Below are 23745 nucleotides of genomic sequence, written 5' to 3' on the forward strand. Positions count from 1 at the left end.
ACCCATCACCCTTTACCCATTACCCATTACCCATTACCCATTACCCATTACCCATTACCCATTTCCCATTACCCATTACCCATTACCCATTACCCATTACCCATTACCCATTACCCATTACCCATTACCCATTACCCATTACCCATTACCCATTACCCATTACCCATTACCCATTACCCATTACCCATTACCCATTACCCATTACCCATTACCCATTACCCATTACCCATTACCCATTACCCATTACCCATTACCCATTACCCATTACCCACACCCATTACCCATTACCCATTACCCATTACCCATTACCCATTACCCATTACCCATTACCCATTACCCATTACCCATTACCCATTACCCATTACCCCGAACCCCTAACCTCCAACCGGCTGGGCATAGTGCTGACCACAGTATCTCTTCATATGCCGAGGTCACAGAAACAAGTGGACTCTACTTCAATTGCCCTTTCAGGTTTGAAAGAGAAACTACTTTTTTAAGATCCCTTGTTCCGTCAGGGCAGGTGGGTTGGTGCGGGCTATAATTACAATTATTGTAGACTTTGCATTACGTGTGTAGGAAATCCTAACTCTAACTCTAACCCTAACCCGATACCTGAACTTAACCAACATCCCTAACTCTAACCCTAACCCAGAAATAAAATAAACCGGGAGTGATCTCCCCTAAACTTTCTCGAATATTCTTTTATAAAATAACAGGGGATGGGAACTCGGGCTATAGACATGATTTTTAATCCATTTTAAATACTTAAAGTTTTAAAAATAGAATAAAATCTCGTAGACAAATTAATTGCACACCAAGTGAACGCCAAATAAAAAAGCGCATAATAGTGCGCAATATTATTAGTACTTTTAAAATTTACATTAGTTTTTTGAGAAATCGGAAGTAGCGTAAAGTACTACTTCCAGTCAACGGAAATTACTAAAAATTTAACAGAAGGTAGAAAATTAGATCTTTTACTTACATGTGAAATTTCATTTATCTATCTGAAATAGTACTCAAGTTATAGGCTTTTGAAAAATTCAAAGTAGGAAAAGTACCACTTCCGGTTATCGGAAATCGCTCAAAAGTTGATACGGATCTACGATTTTGATAAAATACTTATATATGAAATTTCATCAACCTAGCTGTAACGGTACTCAACTTATCGTGTTTACACACGGACAGACAGACAGACAGACACACAGACAGACACACAGACATACGGACAAGATTGCAAAATTATGTTTTTCCGTATCAGTGATTTGTAAAACGTCGAGATTTGTAAAAATCTCGATTTTTTTTTTGCGCGATTACAAGACTTTCTCTATACTTCGTATATACGAGAAAGTAAAAAGAAGTACTTTATATAAACAAGTTAATAAAAAGTCTAGTGACAATTTAAGCGCAATTTCCTTATGTTAATAAGTAAATCATCCTATAAATATAAACTCCTACACGATGCTCAGTTTAAAATATCATCCTAAGCCTACACGATGCTCAGTTTAAATGTTCTTAATTAATTTTTTTGTGACCGAACGAAAGGATATTTTGGAAAACTTTCTTCGGCAATATTGATCTAAATTATGGCAGAAATCGATTGGTAAATGTTTCAAGTCGCTAAGTGGTCTGGTTGCCGAAAAATGGGCCAGAAACTGCAATTTTTCCAGGTTTTTGGCATTTCCGGGAAATCCATGAAGAAAACCCGGAATTTATTTAGCCTATGTTCATCCTCGGAACTTGCTTAACATTTTTGCTTTCGGAACTAGCCCTCGATATTGCTTCGTTCAGGAGGAGATACCACTTAAAGACGGTTTAAAGCTGCGGACACACATCCATCCATCCATCCATCCATCCATCCATCCATCCATCCATCCATCCATCCATCCATCCATCCATCCATCCATCCATCCATCCATCCATCCATCCATCCATCCATCCATCCATCCATCCATCCATCCATCCATCCATCCATCCATCCATCCATCCATCCATCCATCCATCCATCCATCCATCCATCCATCCATCCATCCATCCATCCATCCATCCATCCATCCATCCATCCATCCATCCATCCATCCATCCATCCATCCATCCATCCATCCATCCATCCATCCATCCATCCATCCATCCATCCATCCATCCATCCATCCATCCATCCATCCATCCATCCATCCATCCATCCATCCATCCATCCATCCATCCATCCATCCATCCATCCATCCATCCATCCATCCATCCATACATCCATCCATCCATCCATCCATCCATCCATCCATCCATCCATCCATCCATCCATCCATCCATCCATCCATCCATCCATCCATCCATCCATCCCCAGAAAAGACGAGTTAATTAACGCAATTCTCCAGAATGGAAATTGCGCTAAAAATATACTCACGGTCACAAAGGGGAGGCCACAGTCCTGGTAGACAACCACCTGTACATACTCCGGTAACATGGTGGCATTTGTTGCGTTGTTTGCAGTTCACAGAGCATTCCATTGAACACTTTTTTCCATACGTCCCTTGCGAACATTCTAAATATAGTATAAATATAGTAAAAGAAAAAGAAAGTAAATTTCATGTCATTTATACTTTCTCGAATTCGGTAGGCCTATACAGGAAATATTGTATTCGTGCAAAAATCAACTAAAATGATCCTACACACTATTGCAATTTTGCTGTGAGATATTTTGTCTGAGATCGTTTGTCCGTGAGATATTTTGTCTGAAATTATTTGTCCTGTCAACACACACCCACACACATACACACACACACACACACACACACACACATATATATATATATATATATATATATATATATATATATATATATATATATATATATATATATATATATATATATATATATATATATATATATATATATGTAACTAGTGTAGTTACTAAAGACTATTGATAAGAACGCAATACAGTCTGACGTAACGAGTACAGGGGGTGTGGACTGATAACGAACACAAAGCCACTGCGTAGTTCATAGTTCTGATGCAACGAATGGAAAGGATTACGAATACGAGGGATATAATAAAACTGCGTATTGGAGAAGGCGCAGAACAGAGTAGAAGCCTGAACTGTAGATACGTGTAGATACGTGTTTGATTGGCAGAACAGAGTTGAAGACTGAACTGTGGAGACGTGTTGTGATTTGTGAGAATAGGAACGATGGACACGGGCATTCTGATATGAGAGGACTAGTGAGGACAGTGGGGGTCAGTTGGTTCATTGTATTCTTGTGGAACATTGATGCATTGCTATGTGGAGCATTTCTATTGATTCATGTAATAAAGAGATCAATGTAAACCTGCACTTCCGAGTATCTATATTGTGGTTGATGTTGTGTGCTGGTCAAAGATAGCACAAGTAAATAGACTCGGTAACATTTGGCACTGCGAGTAAATACACTCGGTAACATTTGGCGTTGTCGGTAGTGGAATTCAACTAGACCAGCCGTCAGCGGCACCCATTGTCAACCTAGTTAATAACTGTGTGTTGTGTGTGAATTCGGACAATCAGGAACAGGGAAAAGTATTCTTACATAAACTGTAGGAAAGGTCTTTTTTTTTACTCAAAGAATTAAAATTAGAATGTCTAATCTGGACGAAAAGCCGACCCATATTGTGGTCCTGCCCAGAGAGTCCCACATCAACAAATTTTACGGGGACGGTGATCCAACCTTAACTAACAGGTTCAGTGAAGAGGTCAAAGCTGCCCTGGCCTCGAGATACATGTCACCAGAGGAAAGATTAAGGTTGTTGATGAGCAGTTCAAGGGAGACGGTTAGGGCGGATGTCAAATGCCACGATAAAGCCCTCCAAACAGATCCAGATAAGGTGCTAGATCTAATTGTGGAGACCTTTGGGGAGAGACGGTCGGGATCGCAACTGCTATCGGGGTTCGTAGGTCTAAAGCAGAGACTGGCGGAGAGTGTGATGGAATATTCACACCGAATGAACAGGGCCTTTGACGCTGTAAAAGGCAAAACACCCGACATTGATGCGCGCCTGCTGAGGGACCATTTCATCGAAGGGCTAGCAACCCCTATCTTAAGGAGAGATTTGAAAGAGGTGTACAAAGACCCACAGTTGACTTTCCTTCAGGCCAGGAACTCAGCGATCCGCAGGTCCGAGTATGAGGACGAATCGAACTGCTCGGTAGACAAAGTCTCTGTGCCGGAACAGAAACAATCACCACCCACAGGGACCGGCACGATGGAAACCGTGATGGCTCAACTGTTGGCTCACCTGGATAAGGTTGACCAACGGTTGGAGAGGTTAGAAAGCAGGTCAACAGCAGATAATCAAAACATAGACAAGTTAGACAGCCGCGACCTGCCAATCCATCACTCCAGTGGACAGCTGACGGTCGACCAATCTGCCTGTACTGCTCACAACCCGGACATATTGCACGGTACTGTCCGGGGAAACGATCGCCCTCTGTAAGGCAGGTCCAGGCTACAGAGGGGCGAGGTTATGGCCTAAGAAACAAAATGGAACAAGCAATGAAAGAGTCTCAAACAAGACTTGAAGAGAAATTATCAGATATTGAAAAAGAATTTCAAATTACACAAGAAAAATTAGATTTGAAGCGTTCTGAACTTCAGAATTGTGAAACCAAGCTAACAGATACTATAGCCTTGGTGGAAGAACTTAAGAATTCAAAAAACTTGTTAATAATAGAAAAAATGAACTGTGAAATGAACTTGGATGTTGAAAAGTTTCAAGTGAACAATTTGTTGGCTGAGAAAAATGATGATAAGGAGGAAATTGATAGATTTAATAATGAGATCTCAATGTTAACCATGAAACTGGATAGGGAAACTTCATGCAAATTAAAAGCACAGGAGAAATGTTCATCTTTAGAGTGTCGGTTATCTGAAGAAGAAAATAAAAATATTACACGACAGAACAGTGTTGGCAAACTAGAAGAAATGATAGAAAAAGAAAGGCTATTGAATCAACAGTTAGAAAAGCAAGTATTAGAACTAATGAAAAAGGTTGAAAATAATACACTTCTTATAGCAGATAAAGAAAAAGAAGTAGAAGTTTTGCACATTTCTATTGAGAATCTTAAAGCAGTGAATACAGAAAAAGAAAATGAAGTGAAGAATTATACAGATGAACTTGAATTACTACGATCTAATACAAATATGCAGCTAAAAGAAATAGATGATGAATCTGATGAGGATGATATATATAATCGTAGAAGATTAAAACTTGAGGAACACTATGATCCTTTTGAGGATGGAGAGCCTAGAAGGAAATCTATTCGTCGTAATACTTGTAAAGCTGCTTTTAAAACACTTGGAGCCCTTATTGGCCACACTAAGCGGGTGCATGAGAATTGGAAATCTCCCAATCAGAAGATATTTATCCGCTCAGTGTGTGAGAAAAGATTTACCAAACGAAAACTTTCACCTTACATGTGTGACAGGTGGCATGAAACTTTCAAGCGCAAGAAACTACTTTTGGAGCATATCGGTAAAATTCATGTGTCTCATAAAGAATCAGCTAAGGCTATGCAGGCATACATTCGTAAGATTGTTTGGAACTTAGCTATGATTGTTAACTGATGTTTTAGAATGTTTAGAAATTGAAAAATATATATGTTGTGATTTTGTTTCTGAGGAATAGGATGTGAATTCTAGAACTGCTTTGTGTCTGAGGAATATGATGTAGACACATTTGATATGTTGAAATAGGGATAACTGTCAATCTTATACGAATGGGACGACATTGACAGTGAGTGGAACAGTAAATTTTTTTTACGGTGTTGCGATTGACATTGGAGGAGTGCACCTGCCAAGCGTTGTTTGTGGTTGAAAACACACAAAAAAAGGCGGGGGTGGATGTAACTAGTGTAGTTACTAAAGACTATTGATAAGAACGCAATACAGTCTGACGTAACGAGTACAGGGGGTGTGGACTGATAACGAACACAAAGCCACTGCGTAGTTCATAGTTCTGATGCAACGAATGGAAAGGATTACGAATACGAGGGATATGATAAGACTGCGTATTGGAGAAGGCGCAGAACAGAGTAGAAGCCTGAACTGTAGATACGTGTAGATACGTGTTTAATTGGCAGAACAGAGTTGAAGACTGAACTGTGGAGACGTGTTGTGATTTGTGAGAATAAGAACGATGGACACGTGCATTATGATATGTGAGGACTAGTGAGGACAGTGGGGGTCAGTTGGTTCATTGTATTCTTGTGGAACATTGATGCATTGCTATGTGGAGCATTTCTATTGATTCATGTAATAAAGAGATCAATGTAAACCTGCACTTCCGAGTATCTATATTGTGGTTGATGTTGTGTGCTGGTCAAAGATAGCACAAGTAAATAGACTCGGTAACATTTGGCACTGCGAGTAAATACACTCGGTAACATATATATATATATATATATATATATATATATATATATATATATATATATATACATATATATAAAGAGAGAAAGAGAGAGAGATAGAGAGGAAAGAGATAGATAGAGAGAGTGATAGAGAGAGAGAGAGAGAGAGAGAGAGAGAGAGAGTCTCATTTTCTTTTAATTAAAGAAATTTCTTAAAAAACGTATTTTTAAATTAATTTTTCCTTAACGTTTCCGTATATATCTTCAATTTTCATTTTCTACAAACCAACACCTATTATCATTGTCGATCATAACCAAAGTTCCATTGTCGATCAGCCAAATACTTCCTACATAACCAAACTTCCATTTAGTACTAAGGTTATGTAGGAGGTATTTGACATTTAGTACTAGTTACCTTTTGTACACAATGGTGCCTCATACCCAGGAACACACCCGTGAGTACACTCGCCGTTCGTATGTTTGCATTTTTTTTTCACACAGTTGGCGCTGCATTTAGTTTTGCAATTCGCGCCCCATGTGTTTCTTCTACATTCTAGAAAATAATACCACAAAAAGTTGCGATAATCTCTTAAGTGATGTTTTAAAATAATAAGATTATAAAAACATTATTAAGAGGTTTTTTGTTTGGCGGAATTTACTAATGATTGGATGCATCCGATGATTTTAGGATTTTTGGTAACGAAGCAAAATAAAAAAAAAGTCATAAAGAATTATTTTAGCTATTCATCACCGAAATTGTAAACAAACATGGCATAACTTGATCACGTGATCTAAAAATCTTTTTATTTGAATATTTTACCAGCAAAGTTTTTTAGCACAAATTGCAACAAATTTGGTCTTTCATAAGATTGATCACTTAGTTTGTTCACAGCTAATCAATATTTTTATTGCGAATGTGAAACTTGAAGAAAATAAACAGGAATGTAGTCATTTCATATTTTTTTGCATGTGTAATCTTTATTACATGTACTCTACAACTATTGATTTTCTGATTTTTTGTTCAGGCTAAATGTTTACATGATCAGACCTATCTCGTCAACTTTGGCTGCCTCCATGCTAATTATATTTCTGCGGATAATATTTTGCAAAAGTAGAATAACCTAAAAATTTAAAATGCTGGTTCTACTATTACCAAACGTTGATTTCTAAGCACAAAACATTAGTTGAAACAATGCTTGCTTCTTTGAATTGTGTGCGATTAATTTTTTATCACGATAAACGTATCATTACTTTATAATTGTGAATATCTTGATTAGATATTAATTCTCCATCAGTAGATAAAGAAAAAATTACAATATAATTTTTAATAACATTGCATTTATATTGAATCGATACTTCGTCATTTTAAATACACTTTAAAAATATCACCGAACTAATAGTCAAGTATTTAAGAGATACATGACTTCCTAACATCAATGGCTATATAGTTTAGAGATGTCTCTAACTTCTAACGTTTTCTTAATTTTTAGCGCAATTTCCATTCTGGAGAATTGCGTTTATTAACTCGTCAAGGATGGATGGATGGATGGATGTCCGCAGCTTTAAGTCGTATATCCTCCTCAACGAAGCAATATCGAGGACTAGTTCCAAAAGCAAAAATGTTAAGCAAGTTCCAAGAATGATTGTGGGCCAAATAAATTCCCGGGTTTCCTTCCTGGATTTCCCGGAAAAGCCACAAAACCTCGAAAAATGCAGTTTTTTTGCCCATATCTTGGCGACCAGACCACTTAGCGACTTGAAACATTTACCAATCGATTTCTGCCATAATTTAGAACAATATAGCCGAAGAAAGTTTTCAAAAATATCCTTTCGTTCGGTCACAAATTTTTAAAAAAAATTACATTATACATATTACATTACAGTACTATATAGCAAAATCGGCAGTGAAAGGCGAAGGAGGACGAGGGTAAATCATGTGACCTGCTTAGCAGCGAACTGCGCGAGACGCAGGCGAAGGAGGAGGATTCATGTGACCTGGCTTTGTCCCCGTGTGTGCTTTACGCTACGACAGAGCTATTTTTAGATAACATTAGGATATTGCGCTTAAATTCTCACTAGACTTTTTAATAACTTGTTTTTTACCTTTATAACAACGTGGAGGTACATATCCGTCCATACAACCATGAATACAGGCGCCTGTCCCACTATCACAGTCGGTTTTCTTGCAGTATGAGCTGCAAGTTCTATGGCATCTGACACCCCATTTGGAAGGAACACATTCTAAAATAGTGGCCTGACAGTGAGTAACCCAACTCCCTCTGACAGCGATTAGCCAATCTACCTATAAAAGTATGTAACTAATCTTTCTATTATAGAGATTAGCCAATCTTCCCTGGACAGTGATTAGCCAATCTACCTATAAAAGTGTGTAACTAATCTTTCTATTATAGAGATTAGCCAATCTTCCCTGGACAGTGATTAGCCAATCTACTTATAAAAGTGTGTAACTAATAACACTTTTATAGAGATTAGCCAATCTTCCTTTCAGTGTTTCTTCCAGACTTTTTTCTCCGGGGGGGGGGGGGGCACTTGAAATCTTCGGGGGGGGGGGCGGTAAACTTTCTTCGGGGGGGGGGGGGAGCGGACACTGTTAAAAGTATATATTTTCTATATAAATTATATAAATTTCATTTCGCTCGGGGGGGGGGGGGGGGGCGGTAAAATTTTGCCTGGAAGAAACTCTGCTTCCTTTGACAGTGATTAGCCAATCTACCTATACAAGTGTGTAATTAATCTCCCTATTATAGAGATTAGCCAATCTCCATATTAAAGTGATTAATCTATCTCACTGTGCTATATTCATCAATACATGATACATTGAAAAGAGTAGCATTTTTTATAATATAAAACTCTGTGTGTATTAATGTTATGGTATGTATGGTGACGCGTCAAAAGAGCGCACGACAAAAGAGCGCCGACATAAGAGCGCAGACAAAAGAGCGCCGACATAAGAGCGCCGACATAAGAGCGCACTAATTTGCCGACAAAAGAGCGCCAACATAAGAGCGCAGACAAAAGAGCGCCGACATAAGAGCGCCGACATAAGAGCGCACTAATTTGCCGACAAAAGAGCGCCGACATATGAGCGCAAACTAAAGATCGAAAAACCATAATAAATAGGAACAAGAAAATTAACTCAGATCAGAAGGTATTGTTTGATGTTAACTCTTTATTGTTTCATTAAAAAACCAATTGTACAGTTTCTTTACTTAAAAAACTAGTATTGACGATTGATAATATCCATTGTTCCGAACATTATTATTCTGTAAATGTCAGTCGGTCCGGAATCCCACAAGACTAAATGTTGCCCTCTTGTTGTCGTTTGAAGAGGTTCAGGAATTGTTATATCTGCAACGTTCTGCGGATTTGGGTATGGCAGCTGCTTGCGTTTTCTCTGTCTTTCTATTGCACGTTGTGAAGCGATGTATGCCGGCAAATGAGGTGGAGGTGCTACTTCAATCGAAATTCCTGCTCTGGCTTGTTGTATAATCTGCCTTAATTTTTCCACCCCTTCCACTGCCCGTGTTCGTATAACCGAAACAACTTTCGCTGCTTAAATTTTAGCCGGATCACGAACGTGATTGTGCTCCGATGATGACAGAACAACATCGTTCAGCATTTTAATCCGTCCTCGGCAGCCATCTTTCTTGCAGCATCTCCATGTCGTACTTCCATCAGCATTTGCTTTGTTCTTTCGATATTTGTAGCCTTCGACCAATATAATAACCTTCCTTTTCTGTGATTCGATCTTTTCCATGATACGTGGGTTAGAAATATTTTCAAACTGCATTCATAACATATTATACTAATATATAAATAAACACATGTCGTTTTATCGTACCGCCGATTGTTTAATTAAAACAAATGTTAACCATGTCATATTCGTTTAGCATACAACATGTGTTTTTTTTAATTGACTGCGCTCTTATGTCGGCGCTCTTTTGTCTGCGCTCTTATGTCGGCGCTCTTTTGTCTGCGCTCTTATGTCGGCGCTCTTTTGTCGTGCGCTCTTTTGACGGGGTGCCGTAATATATTTCTTACATTTTACTTTTACCTTGACAACTGTAATTTTAATGATGTGGTTTTTAATAAAAATATTTCTTATATTTTACTTTAACCTTGACAATTCTAACCTTAAGGATCTGGGTTTTAATACATATATTTCTTATATTTTACTTTTACCTTGACACTTGTAACCCTGAAATCCTTGAAAACATCCGCTAACACAAGTGCCGTTATCTTTGTGACAGTCGCCTTGTCTGCAGTTAGGACTGCAGGTAAGATTACAGTAAGCGCCCCATTTGCCTTCAAGACAGCCTAAAATACATGTTGATACTTATTACCCGAGGTCTCTATTCTGGAATCTATTCTAATAATACATGTACAATCCCCATACACAACAACCTGCATTTATAAGTGTAATGATGAGCGTGTCACCACTAGGGGGGGGGGGGCGGTGTGGCAGGATTGTAGAGCATACGACTGCTGACCCGTAAGTCTCGAGTTTAAGTCCCTATGATGTCCCAATTCCACCCGACAAATACCTGAATCAAGTTAATTTAAACCATGGCAGTTCGACACAATACTGCCCACATTACCCCCATCAAACGCCGATGTAATTGAACCTGATAAATTCTACTTCATCTGCTCAATGTGTCTACGGCAAATACGGGAAAAGAAGATGATAATGATGTGACATAAAAATATGTAGTTGTTGCATCTCATGGAAGACTAGTGTAAAGTGTGCTGGATTTAAAAAAAACATTGTTGAAATATTATAGTATCTAATAAACCGCACATGGTTCTATCAAATAATTCCGAGTGTAATTCAAGCTACATATGGCATGTGATATACTCGCTGTTGTCGCTCCTTAAAACAAGTTTTCGCTTACATTTCTATCTTATTATTAAATAGCACACTTACTATCTTTTAAATACACTTTTAAGGATTTCTTTAAAAAGTAATACAGTTTTTATTATTAAATAATAAAAAAATAGACCCACATATATAAAATACATATTTTAACAAAGCTAACAAACATTACATCAAATTAATTTTATGTTTTAGAAATTAACTCACTAGTTAAGACCAAGATATATTTACCATGGTTACAGGTGCCATCATAAACATTGCAGCCTAATATGCAATCAGCACTGCAGTTTTTTTTACAGTCCTCTGCTCCCCACATTGTAATCGGACACTGTGGATCTTATTTCGACAAGTTCATTAGGGGAACAATTGGAATGTTTCGTTCTAATACTAAACGTTCTACCAAGTATTGTTTAAGCGACGATGTCTTATCATTAAAAGTTTAGTACATTTCTGATTTTTTTAAAATGCCCGTTCTACTATTACTAAACGTTCATTTCTAAGCACAAAGCATTAGTTTAAACAATCCTTGCTTCTTTGGATTTTGAGTAATTGATTTTTTTCATCACGATAAACGTACTATTAATTGATACTTTTGAATGTCTTGATTTGCATATTGAGATGAACAGATTACAACATAATTTTCAAATAACATTACATTTATTTTGAATCGATATTTCGTCTTTTAAATTAATTTTTATAATATCACCAAACCAATAGTCAGGTATTTAAGAAATGAATATCATTCCTTACATCAATGGTTGCGTATTTAAGAGATAGATGTCTCGAATTTCTAACTTTTTATTTTCTCGTATATACGAAGTATAGAGTAAGTCTTGTAATCGTGCAAAAAAAAAAAACCAATCTATATTTTTTTCAAATCTGGACGTTTTACACCTCCCTGGGTCGGAAAAACATAATTTTGCAATCTTGTCCGTATTGTCTCTGTGTGTGTATGTGCGTATGTGTGTGTGTGTGTGTGTGTGTGTGTGTGTGTGTGTGTGTGTGTGTGTGTGTAAACACGATAACTTGAGTACAGTTACAGCTAGGTTGATGAAATTTCAAATATAATTATTATATAAAAATCGTTGATCCGTATCACCTTTTGAGCGATTTCCAATAACAGAAAATGGAACTTTTTCTACGAGATTTTATTCTATTTTAAAAATTAAAGTATTTAGAATGGGTTAAAAATCATGTCTATATCACACGTTGCCATCCCCTGTTCTTTTATATAAGAATATTTGAGAAATTTTAGGGGAGATCACTCCCGGTTTACTTACCTTCCTCACAAAATGGAGGTTTATATCCCTCGTTGCATCCATAAATACATTCGCCAGTCTCATTGTTACAGTGGCTGTTCAAGCAGTGTGGGCTGCAGGATTTTTCGCATTTGTCACCCCACTTCCGAGGAGCACATTCTAAAATAGTTGTTTGGCAGTGAGTAACAAATCTCCCTCTGACCATGATTTGCCAATCTCGATATGACAGTGATCATCCAATCTACCTATAAAAGTGTGTTACTAGTCTCCCTATTATAGAGAATAGTCAACCTTCCTATGACAGTGATTAGCCAATCTTTTTATTTAAGTGATAAATCAATCCCGCAGGACTATATCCATTAATACATTATAAAATAATAGCATTTAATATAACACTTATATTTAAATTTATATTAATTTCTATTTTTAATCATATTTTTCATGGACACATTAAAACCGAAAATAAAATGCGTAAAGTTTACCGCCCCCCCTCCCCGAAAATTTCAAGTGCCACCCCCCCCCCTCGGAGAAAAAGTCTGGAAGAAACACTGAAGCTTGCTATCTGTGTATGATAAGCACGAACAAGTTTAAATAATTTATTTTCCTCCTTGCAGATAGCACAATGATTTTTCTATTCCAATGCATATACCTTTTCAAAATGATTGAGAACCATTGAAGTGAATAAACGTCATTCTTTTTTTCATTTTTTACAGACTACATAAGAATTATAATCTTCAAATAAAATTTCTTTAAATTAATATTTTATCCCTTTTAGACATCCTGCAGAATGCGTTCAGTCAATGATCTGTTTTTAATACATTAATATATTTCTTATATTTTACTTTTACCTTGACAATTATAACCAAAATGATCTGGTTTTAATACATATATTTCTTATATTTTACTTTTATATATTTCTTATATTTTACTTTTACCTTGACAATTGTAATCTTAACTATCTGGGTTTTAATATATATATATATATATATATATATATATATATATATATATATATATATATATATATATATATATATATATATATATATATATATATATATATATGTGTGTGTGTGTGTGTGTGTGTGTGTGTGTGGGTGTGTATTTATATATATAATTCTCTTCTTGGAGAACATAGAAAACACATAGCTGTAAGCGCCTAGCAGCCCCCTCTCTACCTCTCTAACCATATCCCTACCACCCCCACCCCACATGGTCAGATGAGCTGTGGTTCACGCTAAGTATTTACAATCGAAGAGCCGGGTTTTGTGATGGCTATTAGGGGCAGATAATTTAGTTTGAAACTATTTTAAACTTAGGGGAGGTAACTAAGAGGAGGCTGCTTTCATTGAGGGAGAGGGGATAGGGTAGGGGTTGGGGGAAAGGAGGTCGGGTGGGGGCGGTGATCGTCCTTAACAACCTACTGATAGTGTTTTATTAAAGCAAATATTTTCAGTGGTAGCATTGGTACTGTTGAATTCACAAATTATGAATTCTTGAAAAGAAGAAAAAAAAAAACCCAACTAAATAGCGGCGTAGTCGCTCGTTTCTTATATTTTACTTTTACCTTGACAATTGTAACCATAATGATCTTGGTTTTAATACATATATTTCTTTTATTTTAGTTTTACCTTGACAATTGTAACCATAATGATCTGGGTTTTAATACATATATTTCTTATATTTTACTTTTATATCTTTCTTATATTTTACTTTTACCTTGACAATTGTAATCCGAATGATCTGTTTTTAATATATATATATATTTCTTATATTTTACTTTTACCTTGACAGTTGTAACCCTGAAATCCTGATAAACATCCATTAACACAAGTGCCGTTATCTTTATCACAGTCGCCACTTCTGCAGTTAGGACTGCAGGTAAGATTACAGTAAGCGCCCCATTTGCGTGCATGACAGCCTAAAATACATGTTGATACCTATTAACTGAGGTCTCTATTCTGGAATCTATTCTAATAATACATGTAAAACCCCCATACACAACAACTTGCATTTTTAAGTGTAAAGATGAGCGTGTCACCACTAGGGGGGGGGGGGGCGGTGTGGCAGGATTGTAGAGCATACGACTGCTAACCCGTAAGTCTCGAGTTTAAGTCCCTATGATGTCCCAATTCCACCCGACAAATACCTAAATCAAGTTAATTTAAACCATGGCAGTTCGACATAATACTGCCCACATTACCCCCATCAAAAGCCGATGTAATTGAACCTGATAAATTCTACTTCATCTGCTCAATGTGTCTTCGGCAAATACGGGAAAAGAAGATGATAATGATGTGACATAAAAATATGTAGTTGTTGCATCTCATGGAAGACTAGTGTAAAGTGTGCTTGATTTAAAAAAACATTGTTGAAATATTATAGTATCTAATACACCGCACATGGTTCTATCAAATAATTCCGAGTGTAAATCAAGCTTCTTATGGCATGTGATATACTCGCTGTTGTCGCTCCTTAAAACAAGTTTTCGCTTACATTTCTATCTTATTATTAAATAGCACACTTACTATCTTTTAAATACATTTTTAATGATTTTTTTAACAAAGTCATACAGTTTTTATAATTAAATAATAAAAAAACAAAATTAGACCTACTTAAATAAAATTCAAATTTTAACAAAGCTAACAAACAACATTACATCAAATTAATTTTACATTTTAGAAATTAACACAATAGTTAAGACCATTTAAGATATAGTTACCATAGTTACACTCGCCATTATAAATATTGCAGCCTCCTACGCATCCATCACTGCATTCGTTTTCGCAGACAACAGTTCCCCACGTTTGAATTGGACACTGTATAACTTATTTTAACAAGTTCATTAGGGGAACAATTCGAATGTTGCGTTCTAATACTAAACGTTCTACCAAGTGTTGTTTTAGTGACAATGTTATATTACTAAAATTTTAGGACATTTCTGATATGTTTTTTTTAAAGATTTTACTTTACATGTGGCAAATAGACAGTACATTTTGAAATCATTGGCTTTTATTTTTCATTGCTATTCTTTTTCTCTTAATTGTGTGTTGGTCAGTATTCCGTCGAACACAATTAAGTATTACGTGTCAACCTGTTATGCGTCTTATACGCCATTGACTCCGATTTCAGCCTGCTTTTCCTTTGGATTTGCTTCTATAGTCTATGTTCATCCAAGGACAAACTACAAGGCAGCAGTTTTTCTCATTTTTGTGTTTTCTCTCCGAGACGTTTTGCTGTCCCCAGCTATCAAAATTTGAACTTTAGTATCCTTAGCTTTACCGACCCGACAGCACCAACATCATCACTATTCTAAAGTAAAATAATGTAGCAATCATCGCAAAATCGAATCCTTTAATTTAACTTGTATGTTGTTCATTATTATTATTTTACGTTGATATATCTGTTGATAATTAAGAAGTATCTATTGTATTTTTTATTATGAATAAATTATGTTAAATATTTCATTGTTGTACTTATTACTTTATTTCACTTCTAAAAGTAAATTTTTTTGGCAGGCTAAGGCCTCTTGTATTACGTCTGCTAGCCCGAAAGTTTCGAGTGGGTCCCGGGCACAAGGCTGTGGGACGTGCATGAGTCCACCCATCTCTTGAGCGTGACTCACATTAGGAAAACTGATGCGGCTGGACCAAGTACTGACCACACTATAACTCTGTATCTCGAGATCATTGAAACATATAAACTCTACTTCATCTGCCCCATGTATCTTGAACACGAACAGTAAAAGATGATAGTAAAATTGCTTTATTAGTTTAAATATATTCATGCGCATACATCGGTCTTTTTTTTTTTAAATTAACAGACCTCAGTAATTAGGAAACATTAAGTAGTCAATAAAATTGATTGTTAACTATCATAATTTACCTTCTTTACAATGAGGAGGCTTGAACCCAGCCTTGCAACCTGCAATGCAACGACCGTCTACTTTGTGACATTCATTGTAACAGTTGTTTTCCGAGCAGTTATTTAAACAACTTGGACCCCATCTCCTAGGCTTGCATTCTAAAATGTAAGTTTTACAAGTACAACACTTTCATTTATTTTATACACTATCGTACACATTAGAATATTGGTTTGAATGAAGATTCTAGTTAAGGTTAATATGAGTATATATTTTGCAAAACCTAAGAGTGCTGATCGACAAAGACCAATGACAAATCAGAAAAAAATAGTCGATCGGCGGGGGATTTAAAGCCCGCAAAAGAGGGTGGGTCAAGCACGTCATGAGAATAGGGCTGGTAAGTAGGTCACCAACCAGTTCTACGGCTCAATAAAACCTGCATGAGACATAGAACTGGTTGGTGACCTACTTACCAACCCTATATACGAGGGCAACATTACGAGGCCAGAATTGCATCGGAACTTCCAGGGGGGAAAAAGTAGGTCAATTGAAGGAGAAGCAAGGACTGACGGGGCTTAAGCGGGCTCAACTAAAGAGAGCCGGTCAGAACAGTCCGGCGGAGAGATGTTGCTGAAGTTCTTTGCCCATCAAAGGCTTCACTAAATTACTCCAAATAAAATAATTTGTTAAGTAGGTATCTGTATATATTTAATTAGCGTTGATGTCTAAGTATGTTCGTTTGCATCGTAACATATTGTAAAAAGAGGGTTTCTAAAGTAATAAAGTATTCATTTTAATAATATGTTAATAAGATGGATGATTTTTTTTCCCAATATTATTTCGCAAAAAACTAGTGAGTCACACCCCCCCCCCCCCCTTAAATAATCTTAAATCTTATGTGGTCCCATCTACCTAGTACCTTACAAAACGATACCGTAATACATCTCGTTAACCTTGAGATAGGCAAATGGCTTTACGTCCCTAATTTCAGAAAGAAAAATATTCAATAGCGCCAACAAAAGGGCACCTTCCATCATCTGGGTAATTACTGAAGTACTCTCCAAGATACACACTGAACATGTACTCTCCCAGATACACACTGCCCATCCCTTTCTTTAAAAATCACTTATCGAATTTTCACGCTATGTTCTTCTATTCGGATTAGTCGAATAATACGACTGCTAACCCGAAAGTTTCGAGTTCGAAACTGGGTTAATTACGTAGAACTCAAGGGAAATGGGGAACACAAAAGCCTTTCATATGCCGAGGTCAGTGAAATAGGTAAACTCTACTTCATTTGTCCCATGGACCATCAGGTTTGAAAGGGAACTTTAAGTATCTATATACTATTGAAACTCAAGTTTGTTTTCATGTTAGAATTTTTTGTTTGTTTGTTTGTCTGTTTGGTTACATGAGAGAATATGCACTATGTGTAAAACTGTACAATACGTCATGAGGTAGAAAACAATTTTAAATTTAACCAAACTGTAAATCACAAACTAATTTAAAGACGTTTCTTAATTTATTGATATATTCATTGGTAGATTAACCACACTAATTATAAAAGTTCAGAACAATGACTTTACTTAAAGTGACGTCAAATGATTTGTTTACTTTTTATAACAATAATGGCGGCTTCCATCGAAGATATTGGTGCCGATTCAAAAGTTTAACCCGCTATAAAGCTAAGTTTCTGTCGGCCATAGCTTTAACGATACGTCCGTTTGCTATTTTTATTGGTTCCAACACTATTGTCAATTTTCAACAATTCTTCTATTTTGATTATTCAATAAATGAATAAATGTCCCTAGATATATAGAACAGCTGTCGAAGTAAAGAAAAGTCAATCCTAGATCTAGAATCTAGGTCAAACCAAAATTAATTGGTTAAAAAAAAAACATTATAAAATCACAATAAATCATTTAGTTTCTTTATTAAACTATGTTAGTCCTTAAATATTTGATATAATTCTTCGATTTTTAGCTTCAATGATCATCTTATTCGAGAATACATGGGATTTATCTATCTAGGTTCTAGATCTAGAGCTACGGCAAACACTAGACTTAACGTAAATTCTACATCTAGATCTAGATCTAGATCTAGACGTAAGGTACATTTTACATCTAGAATCTAGATCGATAATCTGTATACTAAATTATTCCAGGCCTTAATTATTTTATATAAATCTTTGTTTGTTTTAGCTATGGAATTGGCTAATTTGGGATATTATTTAATTTGAAATAATACTAGGGCCTATTCATGTAAATTAAGTTTCTTACGCAGACTAAAAGTAAAAAATAAAAGTAAATACGTCTCTTATCCTTCAAGTCTAGATAGCTAAGGTGATAGTGTATTAGGTTAACAAGCGAGTGGGGCGGGTTTGAGACACAACTTGTCAAAGATAATTTTTTTTTTCAATTTTTTTTTTAGGTGTGAATGATAAAGTTGCCTATCGGAACTTGGTGGGATACAGGGCAGGTGAAATAGAGTTCACCTGTTTCTGTATCCTCAGCATATGAAGGGATAGTGTGGTCAGAGCCATGCTCGGCCGGAATCTTTTTTTAAAACGATAAACATGTCTAAGACTTTACTGACTTGACCCCGCCGACACGATTTCAATTACTGCCTGCTTACCTTTATCACAAAATGGACCTTCGTATCCTGCCACACACCCCCCTGCACAAGAACCATCGGCACGCATGCAATACTCTTTTATACCGCATTTGTTGTTGATTTTGCACGGCTTTTCACATTCCGGACCCCATTTTAGATCGGAACAAACTAACATGCAGAAAAAAAATGCTAGCATTGAATGCAAATAAATAAATTGTTCTCATCAAATCCGGTTGGAATTGAGATTCTAACCAATGTTGGAGAACTATGTTACACAAAAAAGAACGTTACTATCCAAAAGATACAGAATTCGATTGAAATTTTATTACTTTTAAAGCAACCTACCAGTGCAGATATGTTTATGTATTTTTTTGTATTGTGTGTGTTTAATCATTGTGGCGAGCTTAAATGGTGAAACATAGGACAACTATTGAACCAACTACAAAAGAGATTTATTTTCCAGACGTTGATTGCACAATTACAGTTGTAGAATAGATATACATACAATGATATCTTACCAAGAGAGTGTGTTCATAATATGAACAGAAACCATTGTTATTTATTATACACCATATCTTACAATTCATTGCACATATAACAAGGGAAAAAGAATCGAAAGTGTGTATACAAGTTATAAGTTATATACTATTAAATAAACATCGGCAAATTGACTTAGGCGTCCTTCATTTTGTCTAAAGAAGACAGAGACTTAATTTAAACAAGAAAAGCAGATTAAAACAATATAAATATTATCTGTCAGTCTATCCGCACTTTTGTAAATGGATGGAGGTTAGAGTATTTTGTGATAGGTTGGTTTTACTTATTTAAAAAAAATATATATATATATAAGAAAGTTTATCTGTCAGTTTGTCAGCACATTGAGGATTGTCTGGATGTTTCTTGTCTTCCATGGACACCCGACAGATGAAACAGTTTAAGACCAAAAACGTCATGCATCCTCGGAAGGTCATGTTGAGGAGTGGCTACTGCGGATAGATCAGATTTAATAATTTAAAATGCGAAAATCTACTTTTAAGAATAGTTTTTAAAATTAAATTTGGAGAAAAAGTTGCAAAAATACAGGCTAAAATGTATAGAAAATATAGGTCAAAATATTGTGGGACTAGCAAAATTGATACCGAGAGAGAGAGAGAGAGAGAGAGGGAGAGAGTGAGAGAGATAAGTCGATGATAAGTGTGAGGGTAGGGGTTAAAAGAAGATCCACCCAGTGTTAAGGGTGGGATTGAAAAAGACGAAACCGGGCCTGGTATAGTTTGGAATTAACACACACAAGTCCAATTCAAGATATAATGTTCTTTATTTACACAAATCACTTCCTACTTCTACCTAACTAGTCTATACTATATACTATCTGCTAACACTATCTAACTACAACTCCCAAGATCACCCTTACACACTATCTACCAGTAACTCTCTACATCTTTCCCCTAGCGCTACCTGTCTCTGTCTGCTCTCTACCATTACCTATCACCAACTGCTCTCTACCGTTATCTATCACCAACTGCTCTCTATCATTACCTATCACCAACTGCTCTCTACCGTTACCTATCACCTACTGCTCTCTACCGTTACCTATCACCAACTGCTCTCTACCGTTATCTATCACCAACTGCTCTCTACCGTTTTCTATCACCAACTGCTCTCTACCGTTACCTATCACCAACTGCTCTCTACCGTTACCTATCACCAACTGCTCTCTACCGTTACCTATCACCAACTGCTCTCTACCGTTACATATCACCAACTGCTCTCTTCCGTTACCTATCACCAACTGCTCTCTACCGTTACCTATCACCAACTGCTCTCTACCGTTACCTATCACCAACTGCTCTCTACCGTTACCTATCACCTACTTCTCTCTACCGTTACCTATCACCAACTGCTCTCTACCGTTACCAATCACCAACTGCTCTCTACCGTTACCTATCACCTACTTCTCTCTACCGTTACTTATCACCTACTGCTCTCTACCGTTACCTATCACCAACTGCTCTCTACCGTTACCTATCACCTACTGCTCTCTACCGTTACCTATCACCTACTGCTCTCTACCGTTACCTATCATCAACTGCAATCTAACGTTACCTATCACTGTCTCCGCCACGCTTCAGTGGTCAACTGACCGTCCCACGTGACCGGTCAGCTCCTATATTTCCATTGGCCTGTTTAACTAACTAAGCTATTGTCTGTTTCTACCATCTACTTGATTTCTTACCTAAACTAGCGTCATGAGAATAGATTAAACGCTGATTTAATATGTACAACGTAAATGTTAATTTAGAGTGTATGACGCTGCTTCAATTTTTTTTTAATTGAGACTTAGCAAAGATCAGTTTGAAAAGTGGCCTGGCTATTGGGAGGCTTAACAAAGATCAGTTTGAAAAGTGGCCTGGCTATTGGGAGACTTAACAAAGATCAGTTTGAAAAGTGGCCTGGCTGTTGGGAGACTTATCAAAGATCAGTTTGAAAAGTGGCCTGGCTATTGGGAGACTTAACAAAGATCAGTTTGAAAAGTGGCCTGGCTATTGGGAGACTTAACAAAGATCAGTTTGAAAAGTGGCCTGGCTGTTGGGAGACTTAACAAAGATCAGTTTGAAAAGTGGCCTGGCTATTGGGAGACTTAACAAAGATCAGTTTGAAAAGTGGCCTGGCTATTGGGAGACTTAACAAAGATCAGTTTGAAAAGTGGCCTGGCTATTGGGAGACTTAACAAAGATCAGTTTGAAAAGTGGCCTGGCTATTGGGAGACTTAACAAAGATCAGTTTGAAAAGTGGCCTGGCTATTGGGAGACTTAACAAAGATCAGTTTGAAAAGTGGCCTGGCTATTGGGAGACTTAGCAAAGATCAGTTTGAAAAGTGGCCTGGCTATTGGGAGACTTAACAAAGATCAGTTTGAAAAGTGGCCTGGCTATTGGGAGATTTAGCAAAGGTCAGTTTGAAAAGAGGTACGGCTATTCGGAAATGAAAGTGATTTCTATTCACAGGCCTGGTGAGGAGTTATTTGGAAGAGAGGTTCAGCGAAGGGAAAGACCACCCTGAAGACTAAGATAGACAAGGGAAAACCTTCTGGCTCTAATGGGTCATCCATTTATGACGTCCACAATTTTATTTTAATTTTGGACCCCCCCCCCCCGTCAACAAAAATCCACTTGTTTTCCTTATACAAGTCCATATGCGTCCGCAAAAGTCAGTTTTTCTAGGACCCCCCCCCCCCTCCCCCGTGTGGACGTCATAAATGGATGACCCCTAATAAAAAAAAGATATGGTGAAATTCGTCTGTTCCTTTATGTAAAATTAGTAAGTGTGCATGCTTTACGTTAGGGAAAGTAAAGTCGTGTATGAATAGTGCTGACTACACAATCCTTTTATAAGAAAAGTTTAAGAAACATAAATTATGACCTCTACTACATTTTCCCGATGAATCTTCATGTCTGAAAACGAAACTTAGCTCATAGAAGTCTTATTAGATTGTTAAGTAATTGTCAGATCTAGCACACACAAATTTAAATATTGTTACATTGAATAAAAACATACATACCTTTTGATGATTAGTAGTATTTAGATAACGTTGTACGGAGTACGTCAAAACAGCTTGCACTCAATGTAATGATTAATTTTAAAAGGATACGACGTGTATGCCAAACTGTAGACCAATGGTTCTCACACAAGTTGAGGTAGCTCACTGAGGGGTGTGCTGGGATGCAGTGGCGTAACGAGGTCGGGTGTGACCCGGTGCGGAACTTAATGGTGTTACCCCCCCCCCCCCCCCCCCCACCCAGAGGCGTAGCGACCCTTCCCGGGGACAAACTTTCAAATTTTAGATTTGCACCCCACCCCTCAAACTTTTGATTTGCACCCCCCCCACCCCCTGAAGTTTTCGATTTGCCCCCCCCCCTCAAACTTTCGATTTGCACCCACCCCCTCAAAATTTCGATTTGTACCCCCCCTCAAGTTTTTCTCTATATATTTTGGTATTTTTAGCCTTGGTGTCACCCCCCTAAATGGTATCACCCGGTGCGCCCCCCCCCCCCCGCTATGCCTCTGCTGGGATGGTTTTGGGAGGCGTTCGAAACATCGGGTGTATTATAAAACGATGGATGGGGGTTGAAGGTGGCTAAACGTGTCCATAAGGATCAAATCCTTGGACGTCCTCCAAAGCTAATGATGAAACTACAGGTTTCTTGTTAATAATATAAGCACGCCACAGATTTTAACGGACTTTCGGTTTATTAAAAAAGAAAACTTTTCTTTTAATATTATCTTAATCTAAATTAATTGAATTAGTCAAGTCAGTCCGATAGAGTTTGAGAATCATTGATGTCATTAGTGAGCAACCTAGGCTACATGTGCGAACATTATTCGATTGTTACACATTGTATTCTAGTTTTAAATATAAACAGATTCTCTAAGCTAATTGTATTCTGGTCCAAATGCGGGTGGTATATGTACATACATATGTAGCGATGTATTTGTCAGAGTAGGCCTACACATAGATTATGTATGTAGAAATGTGTATGTTATGTTTTTGTATGTGTCGGTGGGTGTGGTTGGGAGAATGTTTACGCTCGGTTGTGTAAGGTTAATGCGTATGAGCGTGAATATCAATAAAAGAAAATCACAAAACACATTATTACACAATAAACTCTAAATACAGAACTGATATTTGGGAATGTGTATGTTACGTGTAAATGTGTGTGAAACAGAAGATATTAAACAATA

At 37.0% G+C, this 23745-nt stretch overlaps 1 protein-coding gene across 1 annotated transcript in view; it reads right to left on the reverse strand.

Annotated features, from left to right (window-relative positions):
- The window catches only part of LOC131928025 (multiple epidermal growth factor-like domains protein 6), a 26201-nt gene extending 3558 nt beyond the window's left edge, over positions 1-22643 (reverse strand). Inside the window, exons 1-12 of the mRNA XM_059283917.1 lie at positions 22565-22643; positions 19882-19990; positions 19026-19172; positions 16415-16552; positions 15252-15356; positions 14316-14450; positions 12551-12688; positions 11502-11606; positions 10580-10714; positions 8480-8617; positions 6792-6929; positions 2399-2536 (exon numbers count right to left, since the gene is read on the reverse strand). Of these exons, the coding sequence (XP_059139900.1) occupies positions 2399-2536; positions 6792-6929; positions 8480-8617; positions 10580-10714; positions 11502-11606; positions 12551-12688; positions 14316-14450; positions 15252-15356; positions 16415-16552; positions 19026-19172; positions 19882-19975 (1411 nt within the window). The 5' untranslated portion in view covers positions 19976-19990; positions 22565-22643. The remainder of the gene's footprint in view (positions 1-2398; positions 2537-6791; positions 6930-8479; positions 8618-10579; positions 10715-11501; positions 11607-12550; positions 12689-14315; positions 14451-15251; positions 15357-16414; positions 16553-19025; positions 19173-19881; positions 19991-22564) is intronic.
- Positions 22644-23745: the final 1102 nt, after the last annotated feature.

The sequence above is a fragment of the Physella acuta genome, unplaced genomic scaffold (genome assembly GCF_028476545.2).
Source record: "Physella acuta isolate Inbredline_101_S28 unplaced genomic scaffold, ASM2847654v3 ptg001456l, whole genome shotgun sequence".
Classification (NCBI taxonomy): domain Eukaryota; kingdom Metazoa; phylum Mollusca; class Gastropoda; family Physidae; genus Physella; species Physella acuta.